At 39.5% G+C, this 26,608-nt stretch overlaps 1 protein-coding gene across 1 annotated transcript in view; it reads left to right on the plus strand.

Annotated features, from left to right (window-relative positions):
* CHRM3 (cholinergic receptor muscarinic 3) overlaps positions 1–26,251 on the plus strand; it is a 196,943-nt gene extending 170,692 nt beyond the window's left edge. Inside the window, exon 3 of the mRNA XM_088143924.1 lies at positions 23,430–26,251. Within this exon, the coding sequence (XP_088000050.1) occupies positions 23,449–25,245 (1,797 nt within the window). The 5' untranslated portion in view covers positions 23,430–23,448 and the 3' untranslated portion in view covers positions 25,246–26,251. The remainder of the gene's footprint in view (positions 1–23,429) is intronic.
* The last annotated feature ends 357 nt before the right edge of the window (positions 26,252–26,608 follow it).

Raw genomic sequence — 26,608 nt, forward strand, 5'->3', positions numbered from 1 at the left:
TTTATATATATATTCAGTAGTTTTGCTATAGTACTTCAGCACAAAGTCAGTAATTTTTACATTCAGAATTAGGTTTGTAAATAATATGTTGAACGTTATAGAATTGGACTTGTTTAAATACTCCCCACTTCCAGGTAGCAAATACAATTGGAATCCTATTCATTCTTCATATACTTAGTATTTTTTATATAATAAACTCACAGACATAATTTTAAACTTGTATGACTATCTAAAGAGTTGTTAACACTATGTAAAATTGAAATGTGAGACAGTGGAAGGGAAAGTGAACCAGAAACTCTTCTGCTTTTCATAAGCTGATGCTAAATGTCAGATTGGTAAATGATAACAATCAATAACCCAGGATTTGATCCCAAATAAGACCAACTTGGTCTTTATCACACAGATCTAGCGAGGAGAAGGGGGTGGCCTAAATTAGGAAGGGGTAGAAATTTGTTCAGTTCATATTGTAATGTTAATATGCCAGATTTGCCCTTCACATTGCAAACACAGCTATGGTTTGTTATTCACATTTTTGCAAATGTTGTGATGTAGTTTTCCAACAAAAGAAAGGGTGCACATTACTGAAAATGTATACAAAAATAAATATCAATGGAAGTAGCATATAAATCTACACAATATTGGGGAATAGTCCCCAACAAATAATATACAAACATGAGAGAAATGTACATCATTATTTTTATGCAGAAATAGTATAAGACAAACTTACAGTTGGAAAAATTAGAAACTGGGTGAAATCAAACCTGACAAATTTGTCCATCCTTACTCTAAATTTCTTCCAGCTATTAAAAAATATTTTTCAGTGTAGCAGAAACCTGGCTTCTATAAATGGATAGGATGCTATCAGTTTCTGTTACTACAGCACCCATTTCAATTTTCATGATTTTACTGATAAATGTGTAATCTCAAGGCTTCTTATATGATGCAACAAGCATTCACATGATGCCTACCAAACTGGGAAAGACCAGGAAATCATGAAAGAGGGGGATTTGTTGATAAGAAATCAGGGTGATTTTTGATTTTTTATGGGCAATAATTACCTGCTCATGGTTGTGTCAAGTGACAGCTTCAAGAAGTAGAAAATAAGCAGAAGTCAAAGAAGATATTATGATTACCCACCCCTGGTGCTTATGCATCTGAATGCCTTGAGAGGGTTTTCTGCTGTGTATGGTCAGAAATGCTACGGGTATTTTGGCCAAGCTCACAAAATACAGAGGCTCCCTGTGTTTTTGATAGGATTATACCTGTGCCTTATTCTGTCTTATATATTCAGGGCATGTCTTACTTTTTAGAAGAGGTGGAAGTAATAACATTAGCAAGGAAGCGGTGAGAGTGAAGGTGGCCAAAGCCTTGGTCAAAATCTGACCAAGTACAAGGAGATTGTAGATTCTATTCCATGGCAGAGGTTTTGATGAAGAAGAAGCCTCTGCCACCATTGCTTCTATATCATGTTGTCCATGGTACTTTTCTTCAATTTCTACAACTGTGACAATTAATTAAGGCAAAGCTGGGTTAGAATCCTTAGAGGCCTGCTTGCTGTGATCAATTTGTAAGATTCTTTATTGGCAAATCACTGCAACTATCCTGGTGCAATGCTACTTGTTTGTTCATAGTTTATGCTCCCCAAAAACTTCCTTGCCTTCCATAGCTGCCTGAACCCTGCCTAGGCTGTGGATGCTGTACACTGATGATTAATCTCTCAAATGGGGTTCAGAATCAGTTTCATAGGGTTCAGATTATGACTTAAGAAATCTAAAATAGATATTTGGGTCATATAGCTGAATTGCTTCTTCTTTGTGCGGGTATCTTTCAAAATGTTCAGCATTTGGGCTATTGTATTGATACAGCCCATATATAACTCTGGTGGGAAATACCTAAAGCTCCCACTGAAATCACTAGGAGCAATTGCTAATTAACATATGGCTCTTTAAACCACAATCTCGCCTCTGCAAGCTGAACATTGTTTCACAGCATTGACTCATGGACAGGGACCCCCACAGTTCCTTCTACTTTTATTAACAGCTATTTCTTTCAAATGTCATAATGGTGACAATCAGTGGCAGCTGGTGCCCAAAGAAATGCTCCTTTTGTTCTGACAGCTCTTGCAACACAACAGAAGATAAACTAGTAAGACTGAGAAATAAGCAACCTGCCTAAGGAGAGGTGTGATCTGAGCCTCAAACCAAGCTTTTGACCCACATTTGCTGCTACAGAAATTACTGCTTTCGCAGAAATAAAATCACGTTAACAATAAGCGCTTCTGATGAAAAATATTAAGCAACTCACTATTTTTTATTATACCACATAATCTTATTTCCTCTTCTTGGTCAAAACTAGAGAGGACTCTGAAAGGCAAGACCATTTTGGACTTATACCACCCACTGTATTTCTCAATTTCCTGTTTGGTTGTATAGCAGCTCTTGATTTTTGCACTGCTATTTTGGTGAAAGGAGAGAAAAGGTCAGTGAATGCCACTGATTGTCTTTGACAGGTACAGAACTGTGACGCTAGAGAAGCTGCTTTTACAGATAAGAATCTGCAATTGGCTCTGCTGGAAGAGCCTGATCTTTCCTCATGCCTCCCAGGAATACCCCCCTCCCACCACAATGAGGCAGCACAGCTGGACTTGGGGGGGGGGATTGAGAATGATTAGCCCTATGCTATTGATAGTGTACCTATTCTTATTTTTAGCATTGTTGGGGGGCAGAGCCATATCCTCCATTTATGAGCCTGCTCAGGAATTAACATCAAGCAAAGTCGTCATGGAAAGAGATGTTGAGTTTCCATTTGCAAAACTTCCTGGGGCCTCCAATCTATTCCAGACTGCTGTTGGACTCTTCAGTACAATGTAGGAGATCCCACAGAAGGCTGAAGTGAGAATCAGGAAAAAGTGACTCCCATTTTCCACTTCCTTTCACTTGTTTATTTGTCCCATGGATTATTCCCTTTTTCCATAGATTCCTTTGGATTCAGGTGCTGTTCTTCAAGAATAATTCATGGAGCCAACAAAGGATTCTCTGAATATCTTTGAAAGTATGTGTAATCACTGTAGAATATTCCAACAGTAATTGGAGTAGACAGGAATAAAAGAGATTATGTGGGACAAACGCTTAAAATATGAGAAAGAAAGAAGGATATTTACATGTGTTTCAAAGCACCATGCCAAAGTGTATCTTTGTCTGGATATCACAGATATTACTTTGGCAGGCAAAGTAAGTGATAGAATGGTAACTAGCTGCCAATTGAAAAACTGTATATAAGAAAATGTTCTTACAAGTAAAATGTTTTGCTTAACCGTCAGTCATGGTTTTAGAATTTGATTTAGAAGAGAAGAATTGTTAAAACACTGTAGTGAGAATCGACTACCAGGCCTTCGTTCCAAACAAGGCTGAAATTCCCAGCAATAGTACAAGAATATGAACTTCATTTCATTTGAGTGACTTTCATCCATCCTGCTGTTCCTGTTACTGTCTTCCACTGCTGCACATTCAGGCGCAAGATTTTTGATATACTGTATAAGAAAATGGAGCAGGCTTTGCAAATGTAAAGATACTTGTGCAGGTTCCAATCCATGTCGGCTCCTAATCCATATTTGTTTGACTGTTAAAACATGGAGCTCTGTAAAGAGAAGCCTAAGAACCCTGAACTGTGCCCCAATAGTCCTAAACTGTGCTCAGCTTTTTACTGATCTATGTGGAAGCAAAAATAGATCTTTGGAAGTACAGAACTATTAATAGCAGGGTGGTGTAATTATTATTTGTATTCACTTTTTAACAGTTTCCTTCTTATATTCAAAAGACTGATCATAGCCGTCATAAAATGAAAAGAGGGTGCTTAGTGAGAATTAGGTTTTCAAGGAGAAATCCATTCACCCGTTTCTCACAATGCAGTGGGGATTCTCAGTAACACAGCCATAACTTTAAATATCCCTTTTCTGCTTGCTTCTGTTTTCATAAGGTCACTGAAGTCTGAAACTGAACCTGATGCTTTCTGCTGACACTTTACATTGGCAAAGTTGTTTCCTCCGTTTCATTAATGAAGGTCCTTTTGCTCCTTCTGCCTGATGCAATTTACCTCTACCTTAGCAGTAAAAGATGTTACCTCCTGTGTGGAAATGCATGATAAAAGACAGATGAAAGGATGGGGATGTATAAGAGTCATGAAAAGGCTGCTCCTTAGCCTATACGAACTTTGCTATTCTGCAGCTGCAGAATGTTTCTTTTAAGATAAACGGCAGCGTAATGTCAATGTTATATAACTGTCTTTTATTACTTGTAGGTAGAAGGGGAACCTGCTACACAATGGTGCATTGTCCCCATTCCTCCACCGCCCACCACAAGAAATATTTTGGTTCAGATTACCAAATAGAAGTCTAAGGAGCAGGATCCATAAATAGGGGAGGGATAAGGGAAGTTCTTCCTTTGAACTGCTCCCTGGTGAAGAATTATAAAATGAGTCATGGGGTCAGTAGGAAATGTCCTTTCTCAAATATGTCAGTGTTGTCCACTAAAATTTACATTTATGCATGTATTTATTTATTTAGATGTAGGTCACAGCTTTATGCCAGAAGCTCATGGTGCGGTGTAATATGCCTTTTCTTCCAGTGTGATTCCCAAAACAACAGTCCTCAGTCAGCTAGAATGAATGAAAGCATTCAGTGAGCTTTGAGGACAACGTCTGAACTTGAATCTAACCAGTGCCCCAACTATACTACACTATACCACACGGGCCTTTACTGTCATCATTGAATCGTATCTTCCTTCCCAGATAGTTACATGCTTCACATGCTGCTTTGGAGAGTTGACACATCGGTGAGGTTGTTTCTCTGTACACCATCCTGCCCCATCCTTCCAACGTAATTTCTCCTGGCACATCTTATCTTTGACTCCCCCCCCCCAAAGGAATTAGGCTGCGACCATGCACCAGATTTGCTTTCAAAGAAAGTTTCTGGCCCATTTATGTTATTTTTACAAAAAGAATCTTTTAAAAATGACCTAGGTCATAGAGCCTGGAAAATGTGAGGCAAATCAGCACCCAAAGCTGCCACTGTAACAACCCAGGCTATAAATAATCATCTCATTCCCATCTTTTACTTTTTACAACTTTTTTTACATTCTTCCCTAGCCTAATGCCCTCCAAATGTGCTGGGTCTGCAACTCCCAGAAGGCCATATTTACAGGAGGAATTTCTGAGTTGCACCCTCAGCACATCTGAAGACTACCAGGATACTGAAGGCAGATCTGCACATTTGCTTTTAACTATATGCTTGTCAACTAGATTCAGTCTAGCTGTTCAATCCCTGCCCCATTTTTTCTGCATCTTCTACTGCTAATTCTTGCTGCAGTACTAAATACTGATACTTAAAGACACCGAAGTATGTTTGGATGTGTCTGAATTTTAAGAACAAGACTGATTCAGAGAGAGAAGGGGTCCAGGAACGTGGTAGCTCACAAAGCAAAAGGGGAACCTAAAAAAAAAATGGCTTCTCCGCCATTTTCTAGTGGAATTTCATTTTTCTCCACAAATGAAAGGAACCCTTCTGTTCATGGAGGGCAACTGCAACTTACAGTACCAACTGCACAACCTTAAGCATATTTGTTTAGAAGTTTCATTGAAGTCTAATAATCATGAAAGAATTTAACTTTCTGAGAATTCAGAACCACTGAAAAAAGTGGTTCCAGATAGGAGAGGCGTTAGGGAAATATACTGTTGCATTCCTTGTTTCAGGATGGAAATTTTTCATGAGAACCCAGATTCCAAAAAGGACAGAAAGCATACTTCTGGGGGGGTTTTAGAATGATGGCAATAACCCATCAAATTTTCTCTGCATTTAATAACTGAAGGCTACTAGTATAGTTTTTGCTATGAGCTGCCCATAGCAGCATTATTTCTCTTTGAACAGAAATTTATTTCAATATGAAACTGAAGAGAGAGCCAGGCTGGCATAGTGGTTAAGGCACTAGGCTAGAAATTGGGAGACTGTGAGTTCTAGTCCCGCCTTAGGCACAAAGCCAGCTGGGTGACCTTGGGCCAGTCACTCCCTCTCAGCCCTGGGAAACAGGCAAGGGCAAACCCCTTCTGGAAATCTTGCCAAGAGAAATGCAGAGACTTGTCCAGGCAATTGCCAGGAGTCAAAACTGACTCAAAGGGACAAGAAAGAGAGAGGAGAAAAGTATCATGTGTGAGTGGTGGAGAAATTTAAGGAGACAGATGGAGACAGAGAATCATAATCTCAAGGAAATGAGTTTTATTTTTCAGATATTAGAATTATATTCATAATAATAGCCTGACTTCTAATGGTTTATTATACAAGCTGTAATTGTTATATACAATCAGGTCCAGAAATATTGGGACATCGACACAATTCTAACATCTTTGGCTCTATACACCACCACAATGGATTTGGAATGAAACAAACACAATGTGCCTTAACTGCAGACTGTCAGCTTTAATTTGAGGGTATGTACATCCAACTCAGGTGAACGGTGTAGGAATTACAACAGTTTGCATATGTGCCTCCCACTTGGTAAGGGACCAAAAGTAATGGGACAATTGGCTTCTCAGCTGTTCCATGGCCAGGTGTGTGATATCCCCTCAGTACCCCAATTACAATGTCCAGATAAAAGGCCCAGAGTTCATTTCAAGTGTGCTATTTGCATGTGGAATCTGTTGCTGTCAACTCTCAAGATGAGATCCAAAGAGCTGTCACTATCAGTGAAGCAAGCCATCATTAGGCTGAAGAAACAAAACAAACCCATCAGAGAGATAGCAAGAACATTAGGCGTGGCCAAAACAGCTGTTTGGAACATTCTCAAAAAGAAGGAATGCACCGGTGAGCTCAGCAACACCAAAAGACCCGGGAGACAACGGAAAACAACTGTGGTGGATGACCGAAGAATTCGTTCCCTGGTGAAGAAAACACCCTTCACAACAGTTGGCCAGATCAAGAACACTCTCCAGGAGGTAGGTGTATGTGTGTCAAAGTCAACAATCAAAAGAAGATTTCACCAGAGTGAATACAGAGGGTTCACCACAAGATGTAAACCATTGGTGAGCCTCAAAAACAGGAAGGCCAGATTAGAGTTTGCCAAATGACATCTAAAAAGCCTTCACAGTTCTGGAACAACATCCTATGGACAGATGAGACCAAGATCAACTTGTACCAGAGTGATGGGAAGAGAAGAGTATGGAGAAGGAAAGGAACTGCTCATGATCCTAAGCATACCACCTCATCAGTGAAGCATGGTGGTGGTAGTGTCATGGCGTGGGCATGTATGGCTGCCAGTGGAACTGGTTCTCTTGTATTTATTGATGATGTGACTGCTGACAAAAGCAGCAGGATGAATTCTGCAGTGTTTCGGGCAATATTATCTGCTCACATTCAGCCAAATGCTGCAGAACTCATTGGACGGCGCTTCACAGTACAGATGGACAATGACCCAAAGCATACTGCAAAAGCAACCAAAGAGTTTTTGAAGGGACAGAAGTGGAATGTTATGCAATGGCCAAGTCAATCACCTGACCTGAATCCCATTGAGCATGCATTTCACTTGCTGAAGACCAAACTGAAGGGAAAATGCCCCAAGAACAAGCAGGAACTGAAGACAGTTGCAGTAGAGGCCTGGCAGAGCATCACCAGGGATGAAACCCACCGTCTGGTGATGTCTATGCATTCCAGACTTCAGGCTGTGATTGACTGCAACGGATTTGCAACCAAGTATTAAAAAGGGAAAGTTTGATGTATGATTATTATTCTGTCCCATTACTTTTGGTCCCCTAACAAGTGGGAGGCACATATGCAAACTGTTGTAATTCCTACACCGTTCACCTGAGTTGGATGTTCATACCCTCAAATTAAAGCTGACAGTCTGCAGTTAACGCACATTGTGTTTGTTTCATTCCAAATCCATTGTGGTGGTGTATAGAGCCAAAGATGTTAGAATTGTGTCGATGTCCCAATATTTCTGGACCTGACTGTAGATCTTGGTAACAACTGAATTGCAGTAAAGTAAGAAAGAAACGAAACAGAAAAGTATGAGAAGTTAACATAGCTTTGCAAATTAAAAACACAGAATTTGAGTACATAGTTACTCTTTTTGGATTTTATTTCAGGCATTAAAATGATTTTAAAAGCCTTGCCCATCAAAACTATTCTGTGCTCTTATACAGTACAGATCAATACTGCTGTTAGGATGTTGTTATCCTAGCTACCCTGAATAGTTAGCAATGTCCTCCTTCTGTAGTGGCTGTAGGCCAAGAAGAAAGACGCTGAAGAGTTATTGCTGTGTTAAGGGAATGGAAACTCTTTGCTGGCTAATGGCATTGCTGCTCCTTATGGAGTTCAAGAGGCCTGGTTTGGTCCCAGCAGACACAAATGCCATACATATTCTTTGTTCTGAGCTGCATGTTCAGATAGTTGTAACAGATTGCTGTCTATATTTTCTTTCCTCTTTTTTAAAAAAATCAGGCTTTAGCTTTCTAGACCCTTTAAATTATATAGGTCATTCTTGCCAGTGAACTCAACATACTTTCCTTTATTCACAGTCTTTCTCCTTTTGTTGACCATCATATGGAGATGTTTTTCAAACACTATTTAGGTTTCCAGGAACTTTAGAAGGAGTTTGCCTCATATTGTATTGATATCTATTTCTGTGCTGGTTACATTGTCCTCCATCCCTCTCAATATTGATGAGTCATACTTGCAAAGCTTGCTCGGCAACACTACTGATATTGACAGTTATAAAGTATGGGCTGTAGCATGAAAATTAGACTCGAATAAAGGTGGAGATCTGTGCTGAACTAAATCATTTAGATTGTTTGTCTTACACTATATATCATTCTACCTGAAGGAGATAATGAAGAAGAGAGAAGAAATTTTATTCTAAAGTCTAGTAGGGCATACGAAACTACAGAGACCTCAAGTTCCTTCTTCCAAGGAATGGAATAGTAAAATGGCCCAGAGTTTAATTCTTCTGAAACAAATCAACAAGAGTTATCCCATTGCAGAGGTAGGCAGCTTGATATCAGTGAGCGCCAAAATACCCACTAAGCATCAAGTAGGCTTCCTGCCACCTAACGTTATATCTATTTATCAATCTATCAATCTATGAAGTGTAATACCACAGAGTAAAGCATCACCCATCAGCATTACCTTATCTCCAGGTCTACCTCTGGCCTACATAGGTACCATAAAGAAAAATTGTAGATGGTTATTGTCTGATGCCATGTTTAGAAGTGTGTCCGATTGCCTAGAAAAATAGATATTAGTCAGACAGGTAGGAGTGGAGAAGTGACAAGGTCAGATATAGTCCTTTCTTCTAGTAAATGAGATTTGTGGCTGTCCATATTCACCGTGGCAAACACTGGTTGACTATGCAAGCTACTCCTCGGCAAACACTGCCAAACTCCAATTTGCAATCTTGGGAGGCTCAAAAAGTGGGTTGTGGTACTTCCTGTCCATTGACTAAATGTTACTGATTTTTCGCATTTGAAAAGAAGAAAAAAATTGCATGACAAGTCCAAAAAATAATTCTAGTAGACCTCTAAGCTTATCCAGAAGCCTGCCTGAGTCTTGGTTTCAAAATATGCATTTTCATGTAGTCAGAAAAAGAAATTGTCTTTAAATGTAACTGTTGCCCTCTCAATGTTTATTCAAATCCTTATTATGGCATAGCCAGCCTCAGTTTCCTTTATTCTTCAATTTGTTTTATATGGGTCAGCCTGTTAATCAATATTTAAGCAAAAACAATATTTTAATTCAGTTTCCGAGAGATTCTTAGTATGCTTCATTTCATTTTAGAACAATCCACTGTGCAAAAAAAGAGAGGAAAAAATAGGAATCCATTTTAGTTTTTCAGTAGGGATGTGTAAAACAGCCCTTTAGAATTTGATTACATCTTTTTCTGGATGATATGCTTCTGGAAATGGTCAAATCACCCTTTGAATCCTCAAATTGGCCAATTCTGGGAGAAAAGTAGAAAACCCTGGGGGAAACCATGTTAAACTGTTTTCTGCTATACTATTTTTCAGCATGGAAACAAAAACAAAACAATTTAAAGCACTAAGTCATCACATAATAAAGACAAACAGCAAACAGACATGGGTAGTCTTTTGGTGATGCTTATTCTACTTTGCAAGGAAGAAGTTCAAGGAAGTCTTTTTGATTCAAGAGTATTATGATTGTTGTTAATAGTCAATGTTAACTTTCATCGAAAAACAAGTCTTAAAGGTATATCAGCAGAAAACCAACCCTTTCAACACCTCTAACTGCAAGCTATAAATAAAAAATGATCTTGATGTTTGTGACCTTCAGCAAGGCCACTCCAATAGTGCTTGGCCTCAGGCTAATTTATATCTTGGCATAGGCTACTCTGCAATAACAAATGGATAAAACCCTAAACATAGTCCATTGGAAATTTACAATTGGGTTAAATAGCAGTTTGCATATTGATTATTCTGTTGTTTTCATATATCTAACATGATTATTTCTAAAAGTATTTCTCCATATGTGAAGCCCCACAATTCCTGTGCCTAGGCCATTGCTGCCTCATGGCAAATTACTTTTAAATTAGTCTTCTTAGATTGTTGGCTCATGTTATTGTACTAACTTGCACTAAATTGTGGACTTACATTATAGTTCATTATAAATGCAACAGCAGCTATTACAGTCATGGCTTAAAAAGAGATCAACGAAAAAGAGATCATTATAAAAATTAGGTAAATTCTAGCCACCAAATCTATAGATTAGAAGTAACTGCAAGGATTTCTCACAATTGTTTAGTATTTAAATATATGTCCTATATATTCTGTATATATAATAGTATTCAATTAAATACTAAAAGTGTTCCTTAAAAACTGAGCAGTGCTATTTTGTTGTTGTTCATAGTTTTGAGGGGAATGTTCTTGTCACTTTGAAATTTAGCCTTTCAACAAAAATGCCATTGCATTCTCTTCATGAACTCCTGTATTGCAGGGTGACTGCACCATCTAGCGGAGTTAGACAGCCTGAATGTAATGTTCAAGTCATACACTGGAAGGATTAACGTAATCCACATTTTAAAATCTAGAGGTTTTGAGCAAAAAAATAATCCAGTTTAATATGACTGTAGCACACTAATCAAAAGGAAGCTAACTCTGAATTGCAGACAATCCACCCTCCTCCAAAAAAAGGAAGAAAATACCCCCCCCCAAAAAAACCCCACAAAAATCCGGTGCAATGCACACTTTCCTCATTGTGTCAGCTAAGGCTTGCCACTTCCAGCTATAACCTCTCCTAAAGATTTCCCTCTCCCCAATAAATATGGGCACGTGGCCCACTTGTTCAGGGATGTTAATATATGCATAAGTACATATATACTAGTCAGGGAAGGAAAGAAAGAAAACCTGTTTAGATATTACTCATTCCTTTGCTGCTTATTCCTATACTTGTAACAGTTTCTTTTATTCTTAACAGCAAGGGTAAGATGACTCCCTCCGCAATACACTGTTATTTTTATTTGTTTTTAGAAAGTTGCAGTTTTACTTCGTGCTTGCTCGTGTTTGGCCGAATATCGTGTAGCATTGGCACCTGCCCAAACAGTAGTATGGAAAAATAGGGGAGATGTGATTTCTGGTCCAAATATAACAAAAAGATGAATTATACACTTCTAAAGTAACATATTAACTGCCATCTTTCTGTTCCTGGTAATTTGCAGGTACAATCTGTATTGCTGGCCATGTAGTGTGTTTTCTTACATTACCTAGTTACAGTTTATGTGAAAGGTTCATGGTGTTCTCTAGCATATTAGGACACTGAGTACATTTATAAGAGGCAGGATTACAAGTAGGACTAGGAGGCAAAATGAGGCCAGGGCTTTGTTCCTTAGCCCCTCTGTCCACCAAGCCACACTCTAAAGGACAGAATTGTGTCCTGTGTCCCCTAAGCTAGCCTAATAATTTCAGTTGTGCTAATGATGATGGCCCTATTGCAAGTTTTTAAGTATATGGAAGAGAGCTGGGTGTGCAATCTTTTCCTTTGTTTCAAGGAGCAAATTCACCAGCTGCCAACAAAAACAAGTTTGCAAAGTCCCTGACTATGTTTGGTTTGATGGTAGAAATTGTGCACATGTAACCTATATGAGGTTGTCCCAGCACAGTTCTTAAGTCACAAAAGTTGACAGGCCAAAGTGCCATTAGCCAATTTTAGGGATTTGGCTTAAGGGTCTTACTCTACCCATCCTTTCTTTAGGAGATTTCAAAACACCACTATATTCTTTTCATGATGGAGAGACATAGATGAATACAATTCAATATTTTCAGTTTACTTGAACACAAAGTAAACTAACTCAGTTATAGCTGAGAGTCTTTTATTCTACTGGGTGGGGCCTTTCTGTCTCAGACCCCTGTCTTGGTTGCACCATTGCTAACAGATAGAGGGAATCAGTACTTGGAAGGAATTTGGGGGATGCATATGATGGCCAGATCAGGGTCTAGCCATAATGCAACCATGATTTGTGAGAGTCAGGGATATTTAGACATGGAACTAGGATATTATCAGTAATATGCAACACATGATGTTTCCTACAGCATCCTATAGTTCCTATCTCAGGACAAATTGGTAATCTAAAGTCCACTGTGATACAGTAAATACATGGGTGGTAATCCTTGTTTCAATAACTCAGGAACAGCTGCAAAGCAGCTCAGAAATTATGACATGAATGAGTCACAGAACCTGTGGAATATAAAGTGTGATGTGCCCTTTGGTACAGGAAGTGCCAATAACTTTTTAATACCAGGCTTTAGTTGATTTAGAAGCGCCTTTATTTCAGCACTTGAAACTGGGGCCCAGTTAGGGAGCAGGTTCGCATTAAGATTTAAGTCGAATTTAGGAGACTCTTCTTGTGAATATAATGCTCTGAAGTAGTCTTCCCACACCAGTGCAAGTAAGAGGTGGAGAAGTGAGAAGGGCCTGCCAGATGGATGGGAAGCTTTCAGGCACCAGAATAGAACGGGATTTCTGGCTTGAGATGCTATTATCAATTGCTGCCAGGAAGCCCTAGTGAATTTTTTTTTCTTGTTTTGTAATGGATGTTTGTACTGTTTTTTCAGGAGCATGAAGTCCTGGATGGAGTGCTCAGCTGGGCTCTCTATATAATTTGAATTTCCTAATCACTTTACTCTTGGCCTTAAAACATTCCATGTAAAATCAGGACTGACAGGGATAAGGCTTGCCCCCCATGTTTTTCTCTCTTCCTCAATACCTGGGTGGAGAGCACTGGCTGGAGTAACTGTATCAGTTGGATGAATGTCTGCAGAAGGGAATTCCCAGACCTCTCTTTAACTATAGTAGAATGGAACTGCAGCAGACAGAAGCAACTGAAAGGTTTGCTGACCGAGTCGCTGAGTCCATCTGGCACAGACCAGCCCTGGCTCTAGGTCCATTTCCAAAGTGGAGTAGGTTCTGTTTCCAGAAAGCAATTGTTGGATGCTTTTATAACTCTGATACTGGAAGATGGTCACTATTAGGTCAATTGTCTATATAAAATATATAATAAAATTTTTGTATAAGAGTGATTAAATTCCATGAGATTAAAGTATAATCAATCAAGGAAGGTCTTGAGCCAACCCACTGGGAGAATTCGCCAGGGAAATCACTACTGATCCATTCAATAGATATAAATTTAGTTTGTTAATTGTTCATAATAAACACAGCCCCTTGTAATCCCCTTTTGAATCTTTAGATTGCCAGATTGATAGAGGGGGGATTATAACTAGTTCTGGAGCGCATTCATGGAACTGAGTAAAAAGTGCCTCAGCATTTACCCCCATCCTTACATTTAGATCACCAGAAAGTATTACATAACCACAGGGGTTATTAAACATAAGGGTACATACGTATACTTTGTATTTGATCCTTAAGCTGTTAAATTGGGACCTATTTGGAGGATAGACATTGACCAATAGTAACAGAGCATTATTAGATTTTAGCAGCACAGACATTGCATAGCACTCCATTGGGTCTAACTATATAACATTTGAATGTAGCTTAGTTGAACTTTGTATACTTAAGCCACCACACAGTCTACCTCATCCTGCTCCAGGAGCTGCTGCAAGTGGGAAGGACTTATACCCTCTTATAAACAAGCTGTTGTCTAGCCAGGTCTCTTGAAGTAGGAGTATGTCAAATTCAGTAACATAATTCATGAAAGTGGAGTCTTTGGATTTAGCATTCCAGCCTGCAATATTCCATGAAAGAATTGTTAGGGTTTTAGAGGTATCCAAATGTCAGTCTAAGTTCCCAGTAGTGGCCATTGTAAGAGACAGGTCCCCAAGAATGGTGGGAACATAAGTTGGTACATACTGTTGGAGAAATGGGTGTATTTTGGGTGTCAGAGAAAACAATATCACTGTCAGAAGAGCCAGTTCCAGGGATGGCATGAGACCCAAAGCCAGACTTCTGTCTCTGAGTGGTTGCTAATTGCTGGGATAAGAATTCTTCTCCTTGTCAGTTTGATCTTCGGCATCCCCATCTAGCCCCCACAATGATTTATAGGTAATTTAGGGGGGATACAATTGGGGAGTTACACTATACTAGAGTATGGATCCAATGAAGGCAAGAAATTAGCCTTTTTGTTTTTCTACTGTTTAATCTGTATATAAACCACTTGTGGCCAAAATAAAATAAATCAACTAGAACATCACCCCCCAAAACTAGCAAACAGATATATAGCAACTTTGTTGTATGCAGATGACATAGTATTTCTATCACAACGATTAACTGGACTTAGACTCTGAATGCTCTGGCCAATTACTGCTCTGAGGAAGCACTTGAAATCAACTATAGCAAAACTAAGATCCTGATCTTTGCAAAGAGACCTAAACTGCATACCTGGAGGATAAATGGCCAGAGTATTGAACAAGTAAAATCCTTTAAATACTTGGGCATGGTTTTCCATAGCGCCACCAAATCCAGTGCACTCCAAAATTCTGTCATACAAAATGCTCAGAAAACAGTGGCCACAATTCAACCTTTTCACCTTACCAGAGGAGCACAGCATGTCCCAACAGCACTGAAGCTATATTCAGCTAAGGCTTATGCACAACTACTTTTTGGTGCCCAGCTAGGACCTTCAACATCTCGGCTTTTCCAGGTAGGCATTCCTAATGATAGGTTATGAGCACGCACTTAGTGCATTTAAACAACGCATCAAAGACCTGGAATCCCAACAGGACCAGTCTGCTCTACCTAAGCATATTTTTCTCAACAGTCAAGCCCCTTTTTACAAACCAGTGAGATACGCACACCACATAACTGTTTCCAAATTCCAAACTTTAGCTCGCTTTAACACTTTCCCCACAGCAATTTTGGAGGGCCAACACAAAAAAGTCCCCTATGAGCTGAGACTGTGCCCCTGTGGATGAGGGGCAGCTGAAACTACAGCTCATGTCCTGCTACACTGTACACTCCTCTATAAGGAGTCAAGGACCTGCCTTATAACTCCTTACATGGTAAAACACCCAGGAAATTCTGATCTTTTTTGTGTATAGTTGTTACAAGATCAGTATGATTCAGTCTCCTTGAACGTAGCTAAATTTTGTTATACTCCTGTAAAATTCGGCAGACTGACAAACCCACCTCCAATTGTAATATTTTATCTTGTTTTGTTTTTACTTGATTGTTAATGTGTTTTTGTTTGCAATTCTGGCCAGTGACTGTAATAAAATAACTAAATATATAACTTTTTAATACATGTGCTTAACTTGATGGCTTAGTTGAATTATTAATAGAATATGCTTGAACATTTATGACAGTACACTTCATAAATTTTGATTAATACTTATATAGTAATGCCACAGCATTCATGAAGAAGCAGCCATCTTCAGTAGCCTAAAATTGGAAATAAACTAAGGTTGGATATAAACTAAGAAAGTACATTTGATTGTTTTCCTTTATGTAGGCCCTCCTTCTTTCTGATTTATTAAATTCTCTTCCATTATTATTTTATCCCATAGCAATACAGACTCAGCTTGAGTTCTAGAATGGCAAAAAATCTTATGGCATTGTAATAAACATTACCTAAGGCATTATGATCTATAAAAGTTCAAATACATTGGTCAATGGTTCTTATTTTTATTTTAAAAATATAAAAAGATTTGATACTAGCCAGGTTTTTCAATTTTATAATCAGATTATCAGTTTGGATCCAATTGCTAAGCAATTCAATACACAATGATTCTTGTCAGCAAAAACAATATTTTTTAAAAAAAAAAACAGCATCAAAACAATATATATATACTCCACCTTGCAGTTTTTTTGTACTTTCATTTATTTTTCATCAACAACCAAGTACTCTTTTTATTTCTCATTAATTTTAGAAATGAAAACACACTACTAACAATTTAGTGGAGCTTTTAGCATAGCATTTGTTGCCCAAAATTTAAAATTTGAAAAACAGTATTTTGGAGAGTCTATAGCTTTTCTGTGTGATTTGGTGCTTCAGGATTGCTTCCCTTCTGTCCACTTATTCAAAACAATAATAATCTTTAAACTTTTTTTTAACTACCTCTAAACAGATAAGGTGCAGATACACATCCTAGTAATTCTTAGTGTATTAGGGACAGGAAAGATTCAGAATGGAAAAATAACATTCCAAATATGGTAAAATACATTCCAAATATAGTAAAGTTAGTTTTACATGAGTTAGAGATTCAGGATTCAAAGAGGGTACAATTCAAGTTTGTAATTCAAGTTTCAGTGAAACATGAATCAATTTGAAGCAATTTGAGATTCAAGGTTGGATTTTAAAAATCATAATATGGAAACTTCAAACATCTGAAACTACTTTACTTTTGAGCAAAATGAAATGAAAATAGAAGAGATGGTGGATCCTTTAGCAAGCTTTAACCCTCCCAAGTTTCAGTTTGATAGCTTCAAGAGTTTCACCACAATACATTTTTGAAATATTGCCTCCCCACAGTACTTGTTTTAGAAGATTGAGATTGGAAAGCACAACAGCTTTTTAACTGTCAAGCTAAAAGACCAGTGCAGAAAGATATATTATTATTATTGTTGTTGTTGCTGTTGTTGTTGGTTGCACAGTCAGCCAGATGTTTAGACTGGATTTGGCATTTGTATCCACCTATTGAGTCCTTCTCAAGGATGTGGGATAGGCAGATGTTGTTGTTTGATGGTGTTAGAGGTATCATCGCAGAATGTAAGCTGTTCCAAGTAAAGCTGCCTTTTGCAATTGACTAATGGTGATTTTGTCAATGTCAATGGTGTTCAAGTGCTGCTCCAGATGTTTTGGGATTGCACCCAAGGCACCTATTACTATTGGTACTATCTTTGCTTTCTTTTGTCATAGTTGTTCTACTTCTATTTGCAGGTCTTCACATTTTGTTATTTTCTCCAGTTCTTTCTCTTCTCTTCTGCTGTCTCCAGGTATTGCAATGTCCACTATCTAGACTTCTTTGTTTTTCTTATCAACAATTGTTATGTCTGGGGTGTTGTGTGGCAGGTGCTTGTCTGTTTGAATTTTAAAGTCCCAGAGCACTTTAGCTTCTTCATTTTCTATTACTTTGTCTGTTTTGTGGTCCCATCAGTTCTTGCTTGCAGGCAAATGGTATTTCTTGCAGATATTCCAATGCACCGTTGTTGCTACTTTGTCATACCATTGTTTGTAGTCAGTCTGTGCGATCTTCTTGCAGCTGCTAACTAAGTGGTCCACTGTTTCTTCAGCTTCTTTGCAGAGGTGGCATTTGTGTCTGTTGCTGTCTTCTCAATTCTGGCTTTATATGCATTTGTCCTTAAGGCTTGGTCTTGTGAAGCCAGAATTAGCCCCTCTGTCTCTTTCTTCAACTTTCCTGCTCTTAGCCATTGCCAGGTCTTGTTGTTATCTGCTTTGCCTGCTAGTGGTGTGTGTGTGTGTGTACTGGCCATATCTTGGCTGTATATTCAGATAGTGTTGAGCAGTGATTCCATTTCAGATGGTGTTTTTCCATACAGCTTCAGATCGTCCATGTAAAGGAGATGAGATAACCTGGCAGATATTTTTGATGTTTAATAGCCATGGCCTGACTTGTTCAATATTGTTGACAGGGGAATCAATGCAATGACAAACAGTAGTGATAATAGTGAGTCTCCTTGAAAGATTCCTCTCTTAATGTTAACCTCTCCCAGTCTATCACCATTGACCAGCAACTTTGTCTTCCATTGTGCTATTGATCTTTGCACAAAACTTCTGTTATTTCTAGTGACTCCTGTTATTGCTAGGCACTTGATTATCCAGTCATGTGGCAGGGAGTAAAATCCCTTCTTGTAATCATCCAAACTACATTCAAGTTGATCTTACTTCTCTTACAGTTTTCCAAAATCATCTTGTCAATTAGGAGCTGATCTTTTCTCCCTCTGCTGTTTGGGCAGTTTCCTTTCTGCTCAGTTGTAAAGAGCCTGTTTTCAACCACATGCTGTTGGACTGCATCAGCTACCACACCAGTTAGCAATTTGAAGGTTGTTGGCAAGGATATAATTGGCTTGTAGTTGCTTGGTACTGCCCCTTTTGCTGGATCTTTCATTATCAGGTAGGTTGTGCCAGATGTTAACCAATCTTCAATTTCACCTCCTTGCAATATGTTGTTAAATTGCTTGGCAATGAGTAGGGGCAGAGCAGTCAGAAGTTTCAACCAAACATCATGCAGTTCATCTTCACCTGGTGCTTGTAAGGTTTACCCCGTTCGTCTAGAGAAACTCTCGTGACACGTGTGTTCCACAAAGAAGTTTACTCAAGCGTAATGTACGTAATTGCAGACAAAGCCAGGACTGGCTTGGCACATCTTGTGATACAATTTATAGTTCTCCCCTTCCCGCGCTTTGCCCCGTTCCTATGTTACAAATCTCTTGGTGTAATCCCCTCTTCTACCGAAATGGCAGATTCAGTTCAGTTCTTTTGGTCCCTTGATTGCTCTGCCCCGCTGGCATGGTCGTGGTTCCTCTTGGTTCTTTCAGGTGTGCGCAAAGGCGGGGTTTTCCAATCATGCGCTGATCGCTTTTCCACGAGCCGCTGCTCAACCCTTTGTCTTCAGCACTCGCGGCTAATCAGCGTTGATACAAAATATCCGCTCTGCAGTTTTTTGTTAAATGGTCTCAGGTGGCTCATTAATCAGCCGCGGGTTTCACTTCCCCTTTTTCTCGGCTTGTATGTGGGCGGTAGAACTGACTCAGCACGGCTGGGCAAAAACTAGCCGTGCCACGCCAGCTGAATCTGACAGTGCTGACCAATTCTTGATCTTCCTTGCCCTTTTCTCCACCATTTCTGCTGTTATTACAACTTCTTTCATTTCAGCTTCTTTTGGGAGGGAGGCTAATATCTGTTATGAGAACAGAGCAGCAAATGCATGACTGTACATCTTTGGCAATGTAATTCTGAGTTGCCACTGTGGGATAGTACAGCTTTGCTACTGCTAGTCACTGAGTTTTCTGGAGTGTCCTCATTACTGGCAGGAATTTGTTGTGGGGAAGTTGTGGTTTGTTGGCAATCACATGGCATGAATAGTTATAAGTTATAAGAAGCAACAGAAGACAGGTGATCCAGTGAGGAATAACCCCACAGAGAACAGTAATCCACAGAGAAAGAAGCTGGGATGTATGCCCTCCCTGCTGGCTTAGAACAGAAAAAGGTTGGGCTGTGTTACTCTGGCACTCATCCATTGTCAGGAGATTTAAACGTGTGCCAATCATGCCCCAATCATTTTAAAACAGCCTTGAGCCCCCATCCAGAGTGTGGAGAGCTCCCACCTTTGTAGCAGAAAGTGAAAAGATCTACTATTACAAGACCGAGGATAGTCAAGACTTTGGGGCTGGCCGCATTAAAGAAACTGAGATATGAGAAAGTGAACAAAATCCAAAGTAATGTCAGCCTTGCCCGAGCTCTTATAGGCAAATAATTTAATGAGGGGATAAATCTCATTGGTTGGCTGCTCAGGTCAATATCACACTGCTCAACTCAACCCCCAGCGTCCTCCACTAGGAAGCTGAAGTTGCAATAGTGTATTATATATTGTTTGTGAGAAAACCCAAACCAGCAAAATGCTTTGAATCACCAGAACACCCCCTTTTATTTCCTTTGATAAGGCTACAAGATCTGGACTACAAACAATTCAGATGACTACTAGACATGAGCAAAGAAATACAAAAAAAAAAAAAAACCCTCTCTTTGTTGCCATCTAGAGTTCTTGAATTTTCAGCCCCAAACTTGTAACTTGCAGCACTACCTTTGGGCATCTATTTAGAAGAGTCTGTACAACACACTTGAAAATGTGAAGCCTTTGAAGAGCAGCCGGGGGGGGGGGAGAGAGGGAGAGGGAATGCATATGTAGGTTTATAGGGAAATGAAGGATTGCAGCTGAACAAAGTGGAGGTCATACCACACAATATGAAAGGAGAATTGACAAAATCCATTGCAAGTTGTTTTAAGACAGTTTCCTACACAAATCGTCTTTAAACATTGCCAAAGATGTACGGTCATGCATTTGCTGCTCTGTTCTCAATAGAGAACAGATATTAGCCTGCCTGCCTGCCTGCCTGCCTGCCTGCCTGCCTGCCTGCCTGCCTGCCTGCCTGCCTGCCTGCCTGCCTGCCTGCCTCTCTTTTGGATCCATTTGACTGCTCTTCCTTCTCTTGTATTTTTAAAAGCAATGTTAATGTTTACAAGTGATTTGTTATTTCATGCTTTCCATAAGCAGAAGGAGCCGACTTATCCTAAATAAGGTCATTGGCTTATCAAGCCCACTCTGTGTGTGTGCGTATGTGTGTACAATGCCAGCAGCTCTTTGAAAGCAGAGGCAGCGCTCTGTTGGGTCAGGTCCTGTTGTTTTCTGGATATGCTAGAATTTCAACCTTTTAAAGCAAACTCCTGGCACTTGTTTTACTACTGACATGTGGGTCTTTCGCTTTTGTAAAGCACTCTATGAACCAGATGTTTGGCTGTCAGGAAGTATAAACAAACGTTACCTAATTTATGGAGAAACAGTATAGATCTTATTCCGTGTGAAATGTGCTCAATTATTCTTCATTTTATTTCCAGTACTTGACAGTATCTCATTTTACAATGCTTTCCTATCCCTCCTCCTTTTGTCATTCTACCAGGTCATTTTTTCTATTCTTTCCCATATTTTTGCAGGCTGCTTTGCTAATTTATCTCATCTTTTCTCCTCAATTAAGACGTGATACATTATTTGACCAATTCCCTCTGTACAGGATTTGAAAAAGGGTTATGAAAGCTGTGTGGGGTTTGAGCTGGGAAAACTATTTACTACAAACAGGTCATTGTGATGTGGCATTATCATGAACCCATGGTATAATTTCAGCTTTGGCTTCTGGCTTTGGCAATACTAATATGTTTCTGAATTCTTCTTTCTATGGGCTACCTCCAACATTATGCAAGTGGATTTCTGCTATTGCAATTGACTTTCCTTGCACTCATCTTTCCTCCAAGACTGCCCACACACACTTTCCACATCTGCTCTAGGGATGTCCTCAACACAGTAGAGTGGATCATAGGATGTGTGGAAGAAGGAAGGGGCGGAAGAATCCATTCCTATATTAGATGCCATTCTGTCTGTATCAGCACTACTGAATACAATCCTATATCTGCACAAATATAGGCATTTCTCTTTTTTTTAATGTGTATATTTCATTCTTCCTTTCCATTTGACTACTGCAGTGACAGTTAGCTTTTCCTCCTATTCTCAGGCATTTTCTGCTAGCAATTCTATATTTCTTGGAATAATATTTACCTATATCAAGGCTAGTGATATGTTTGTTTTATTGTCCTATTTATGGAATCAACTAATATACACTTGTTTTGGCCTGCTAGATTTCTGGCACCACTTACCAAGAGGCAGTTTCTTACATAGTGCATGTATAAAGAGGAGACACCCAACTGGGCAATACTACATGTAAAAAGGAACTAGTGAAACATGAGCCAGCTTTTTAATTGCATTTAAAAAGTAATGCAATTTTAAGGCCTTTCCCCACTGATGAGTTAAATTACCATTTGCCCATCCTTGAAATCAGCAGAAAATCATACCAGCATGAAATCTGCTGTCCTTCCTCTTTTGCCTGTTTCAAGTCACTGTTACCTGTTGCCCTTGACTCAAGGGACCAAAATGACAAAAACTAACAGATTTCATACATCTTAAATTTGGCAATGGATGGCTTCAAGATAGGGTAGTAAGTGCTGCTTTAGCACTGGTACAGCTAATGGACAATTTAAGACTGATTATGCTGGGTGTCAGATGAAGGCACCATCCTGGTGACCTGGGAGAAAAAAAAAGATGTTGTTGGGGCATGTTTGTGCCCTCATTATTTGCAAGTAGTTGAGGTACTTTTTGTTGACTAATTGGGGTAGAAGAGCAGCCAAGATACCAAGAAGGCCAGAAATCTAGTCCTATGAGAAATAGTTGAAAGACTAAGGATTCAACCAAGGAAGAAAAGATTATGGGAAAACAACATAATTATCCTCAAATATCTGAAAGGCTGTCCAGCAGAAAATGGAAGTTGGAATCATAGGGAAGTAGATTTTTATGAGAAACTTTCTAACATTGAGTGGGGTCTTTTGCAGTAGAGATTTTTAAACAGAAGCCAGACAATCATGCATCAGCAGTATCTTGCCCTGGACAGAGAACAGTTTTAGATCTCCAGAGTCCATGGGAACTATCTTATTCTGCAAAATCAATGGGACTTATGTTTGTCCTAGTTAATTGATGCATTCTGTGTTTGCATAAAATAATTTTCCAAGCGAAAAGATGACATATTACAGAGCTGATTTTGCTATTGGATCCTGGCTGAGTGTTTGGCTGTAGCATCAAAACAATAGGCTTCATAGATTCATCTTAATTTCTAAACAATGGCTTGTTGTTTGTCCACAGCCAAGGGTGAGGTCAGCAGTAAAATTAAGCACTTATTTCAAGGAGGGTGCTTTTTCTAGTAGAGCCCTTCCACAATACTAAGTTGAGAAAAGTTGGTCTAAATAACATTACTACAATATTAGAGGTGGCAACTATGTCTTTTTTCTTGTTTTTTTTACTGAAAAATTAGCACATAAACCCAGAACAGGTCAGAACTCTAGCAGGGGAGTGTGTGTTTTTAACCTTTTGCTCCTGCTCTAGTTATTCATAGAGCCCCTCACTTGCAATTTATACTACAAAAAACAAACAAACAGAAATAAATGAAATAAATTGATAATTTGGGGACAGCATAAATGTCAGGGACAAATGTTTAAAAGGTTTTTATCTCCATGATATAATCCCAACCCATAACAGGATCTAGTTCCTCAATATTCTGGATAAGGTGTTTGATGTTAGTAGTAATATATGTAGTAATGTCATAAATGTATTACTTACATGCCATTTCTTTCTTCTGGCCTTTTTTGCAGAATATGTCAGAATGTCACAATGATCCCGTCTAGCAACAGCACAATCACTTCGTCGGTTCCAAATGTGAGCACCTTCTGGATTCGAGACTCCCAAAGAAAAGGACTTCCCAATGAAGCTCCATTGTTCACTAGCACCTATGGCCCTTCCCATACAAATGAGAGCTTTTTCTTCACTACTGTGGTCATGACCAATGTGTCGAATGTTCCTCCTGATCCTCTGGGAGGACATGCTGTCTGGCAAGTTGTCCTGATTGCTTTCCTCACTGGCATTCTGGCCCTTGTCACCATCATTGGAAACATCCTGGTGATTGTAGCATTTAAAGTCAACAAACAGCTGAAAACGGTTAACAATTACTTTTTGTTAAGCCTTGCTTGTGCAGACCTGATAATTGGTATTATTTCCATGAACCTTTTCACCACATATCTAATCATGGGCCGCTGGGCTTTGGGAAACCTGGCCTGTGACCTATGGCTCTCCATTGACTACGTGGCAAGCAATGCTTCTGTCATGAATCTGCTGGTTATCAGTTTTGACAGATACTTTTCCATCACAAGGCCACTGACCTATAGAGCTAAACGAACAACCAGAAGGGCTGCGGTGATGATTGGCTTAGCTTGGGTTATCTCATTCATCCTTTGGGCTCCTGCTATTCTCTTCTGGCAATATTTTGTTGGGGAGCGGACTGTTGAAGAGGGAGAATGTTATATCCAGTTCCTAAATAACCCTGTCCTCACTTTTGGCACTGCCATAGCTGCCTTTTATTTGCCAGTTACCATTATGAGTATTTTGTACTGGAGGATATACAAGGAGACGGAGAAACGTACCAAAGAGTTAGCAGGACTCCAGGCTTCTGGCAGTGAGGCTGAGGCAGCGTGCTTTGTCAACCAGACAGGAAGCTCCAGAAGCTGCAGCAGTTATGAACTGCAGCAGCAGAACACAAAACGTACCAGCCGAAGAAAATATGGAGGCTGCAACTTCTGGATGACATCCAAGAGCTGGAAACCCAATTCGGATCAAGTTGATCAGGAGCATAGCAGCAGCGACAGCTGGAACAACAATGATGGCAATGCATCCCTTGAGAACTCTGCCTCTTCTGATGAAGATGACATTGCCTCAGACACTCGGGCCATCTACTCCATCGTACTAAAGCTTCCAGGACATAGTACAATTCTCAACTCTACAAAACTGCCTTCATCAGAAGATCTGCCAGGGTCAGAGGATGAACTGCAGAAGCTCGACACAGAGCTGAAGGAGCAGAAACCAAAAAGGCTTCATCCGCAAAAGAGCATGGATGATGGGAATTTACAGAAATGCTTTCCCAAGCTTCCAGTTCAACCAGGATCTGCGGTATACGCAGGAAAGGCTTCTGACTGCATTTCAGCAGGGACAAAGGCATCGTCTGCCTTACCTTTATCATTCAAGGAAGCCACCCTGGCCAAGAAGTTTGCCTTGAAGACAAGAAGTCAGATCACCAAACGAAAGCGAATGTCACTAATCAAAGAAAAGAAAGCTGCACAGACACTTAGTGCCATTTTGTTTGCCTTCATTATCACCTGGACCCCATACAATATCATGGTCCTGGTAAACACCTTTTGTAAATGTATCCCCAAGACCTTTTGGAACCTGGGGTACTGGCTTTGCTACATCAATAGTACAGTGAACCCTATGTGCTATGCACTGTGTAATAAAACATTCAGAACCACATTCAAGATGTTACTGCTCTGTCAGTGTGACAAACGTAAACGACGTAAGCAACAATATCAGCAGAGACCGTCAGTCATTTTTCATAAGCGGATTCCCCGGGAAGCTTCGTAGAATAGTATTTTTTAATCACAGTAATAAACATTAAAGGGAGGGTGGTTGCTGGAGCCAACTACATATCTTCAAGATGTGAAAGTAGCAGCCTGGTGTATGTATCCTTTTAATACTTCCTGTATACTGTAACAGTTTAAGCCACATTAAGCAAAAACTAATTACAAATGTATTTATTAAGGAGCAATCAGATATCTGAAGATTTATCTACACAGTTCCAAAAAGCTGCAGACAAAACTGTTAGTGATCTATTCAGCCCTGCACTTGTTAATCCATTCTGGGATCTCAGGAGAGCACCCATAGCTAGCCCTCTCCCAACAGTTTTTCTAATAAATCTGGTAGGATCCACTATGTCACAAATTGGACAGATCTATTTCAAAATGTGGGTACATGTGTGTTCCAAATACTATACAGATGTCCCAAACATCTTAGAGCTTCCCATCTTCTCCTTTTGTAGGTATAATGTCTATTTGTGGACCCAGTTTATTAAATAACCTGTGCAGGAACATCCCACGTACTCAGCTCTTGCCATATGTTTACAGGAAAGGTGAGGTCTTGTCTTTCTCAGCAGTAATTACCATCACTATAAGATGTGAGCAGCACAAGGGGCCTTGAAAACAGTTTTTCAGCACTTGTTTATAGTTTATTGATTTGGGCAATCTTAAATGGCAACTCCACAAAAGAGATTTTATGTACAACCGTGAAGAATTTCTAAAGGATGCATGTTATATCTGTACATTTAAGCAGAAGAACTGAGTATGTATGTTTTTCAAGTAGAGATAGCCTTCAAACCTTAAGATATCCTTTAAACTGGAGATGTGTGGCCACATGCAGAAGGCTGAGTATTTAATTTAACACAGGGCATGAGAAACTGGGTACAGGCTTTACTTCAGCTTTAAATGCAAGGGTCACAGAGGGACTTGGATTTCCATGCAGTACTTAGCACCCAGTGTAGCCCTGGGAATCTCTTAAGTTGTAGAAAAGCTGGAACACAGTCCCTGTGCCAATCAGAGAGTCTCATCCTTTCTACAAATTGGAGGGCGGGGGAGGGGGGGGGGAGAGAGAGAGAGAGAAATCCAGAAAGAGGCTTAAGAACAGTGTCAGCAAAAAGTCAGGTCCATGTTTATCCTGTGCATTTGTTCAAGCGTATGACAAGGACAAAGAGTCTATGGAATAAGCACATTACTTCTTCCCAGCTGTCTGCGTCAGGCGTGCTCCCAAGGAGAATGCACCAGGAGAGTGTCTTGTCTCTATTTTCTGCACATTGAAAGGCATTTTAGACATGGGGTAGATAACTGTATTTTTCTAAAATAACAAACTGGCACTTTCAATAATGCTTGTCCATTTTTAAAGCTTCTGTTCTTAT

Source organism: Python bivittatus, unplaced genomic scaffold, assembly GCF_059951505.1.
Source record: "Python bivittatus isolate LINGU-HERP-01145 unplaced genomic scaffold, Pbiv_v1 ctg000020_np1212, whole genome shotgun sequence".
In the NCBI taxonomy this organism is placed as follows: domain Eukaryota; kingdom Metazoa; phylum Chordata; class Lepidosauria; order Squamata; family Pythonidae; genus Python; species Python bivittatus.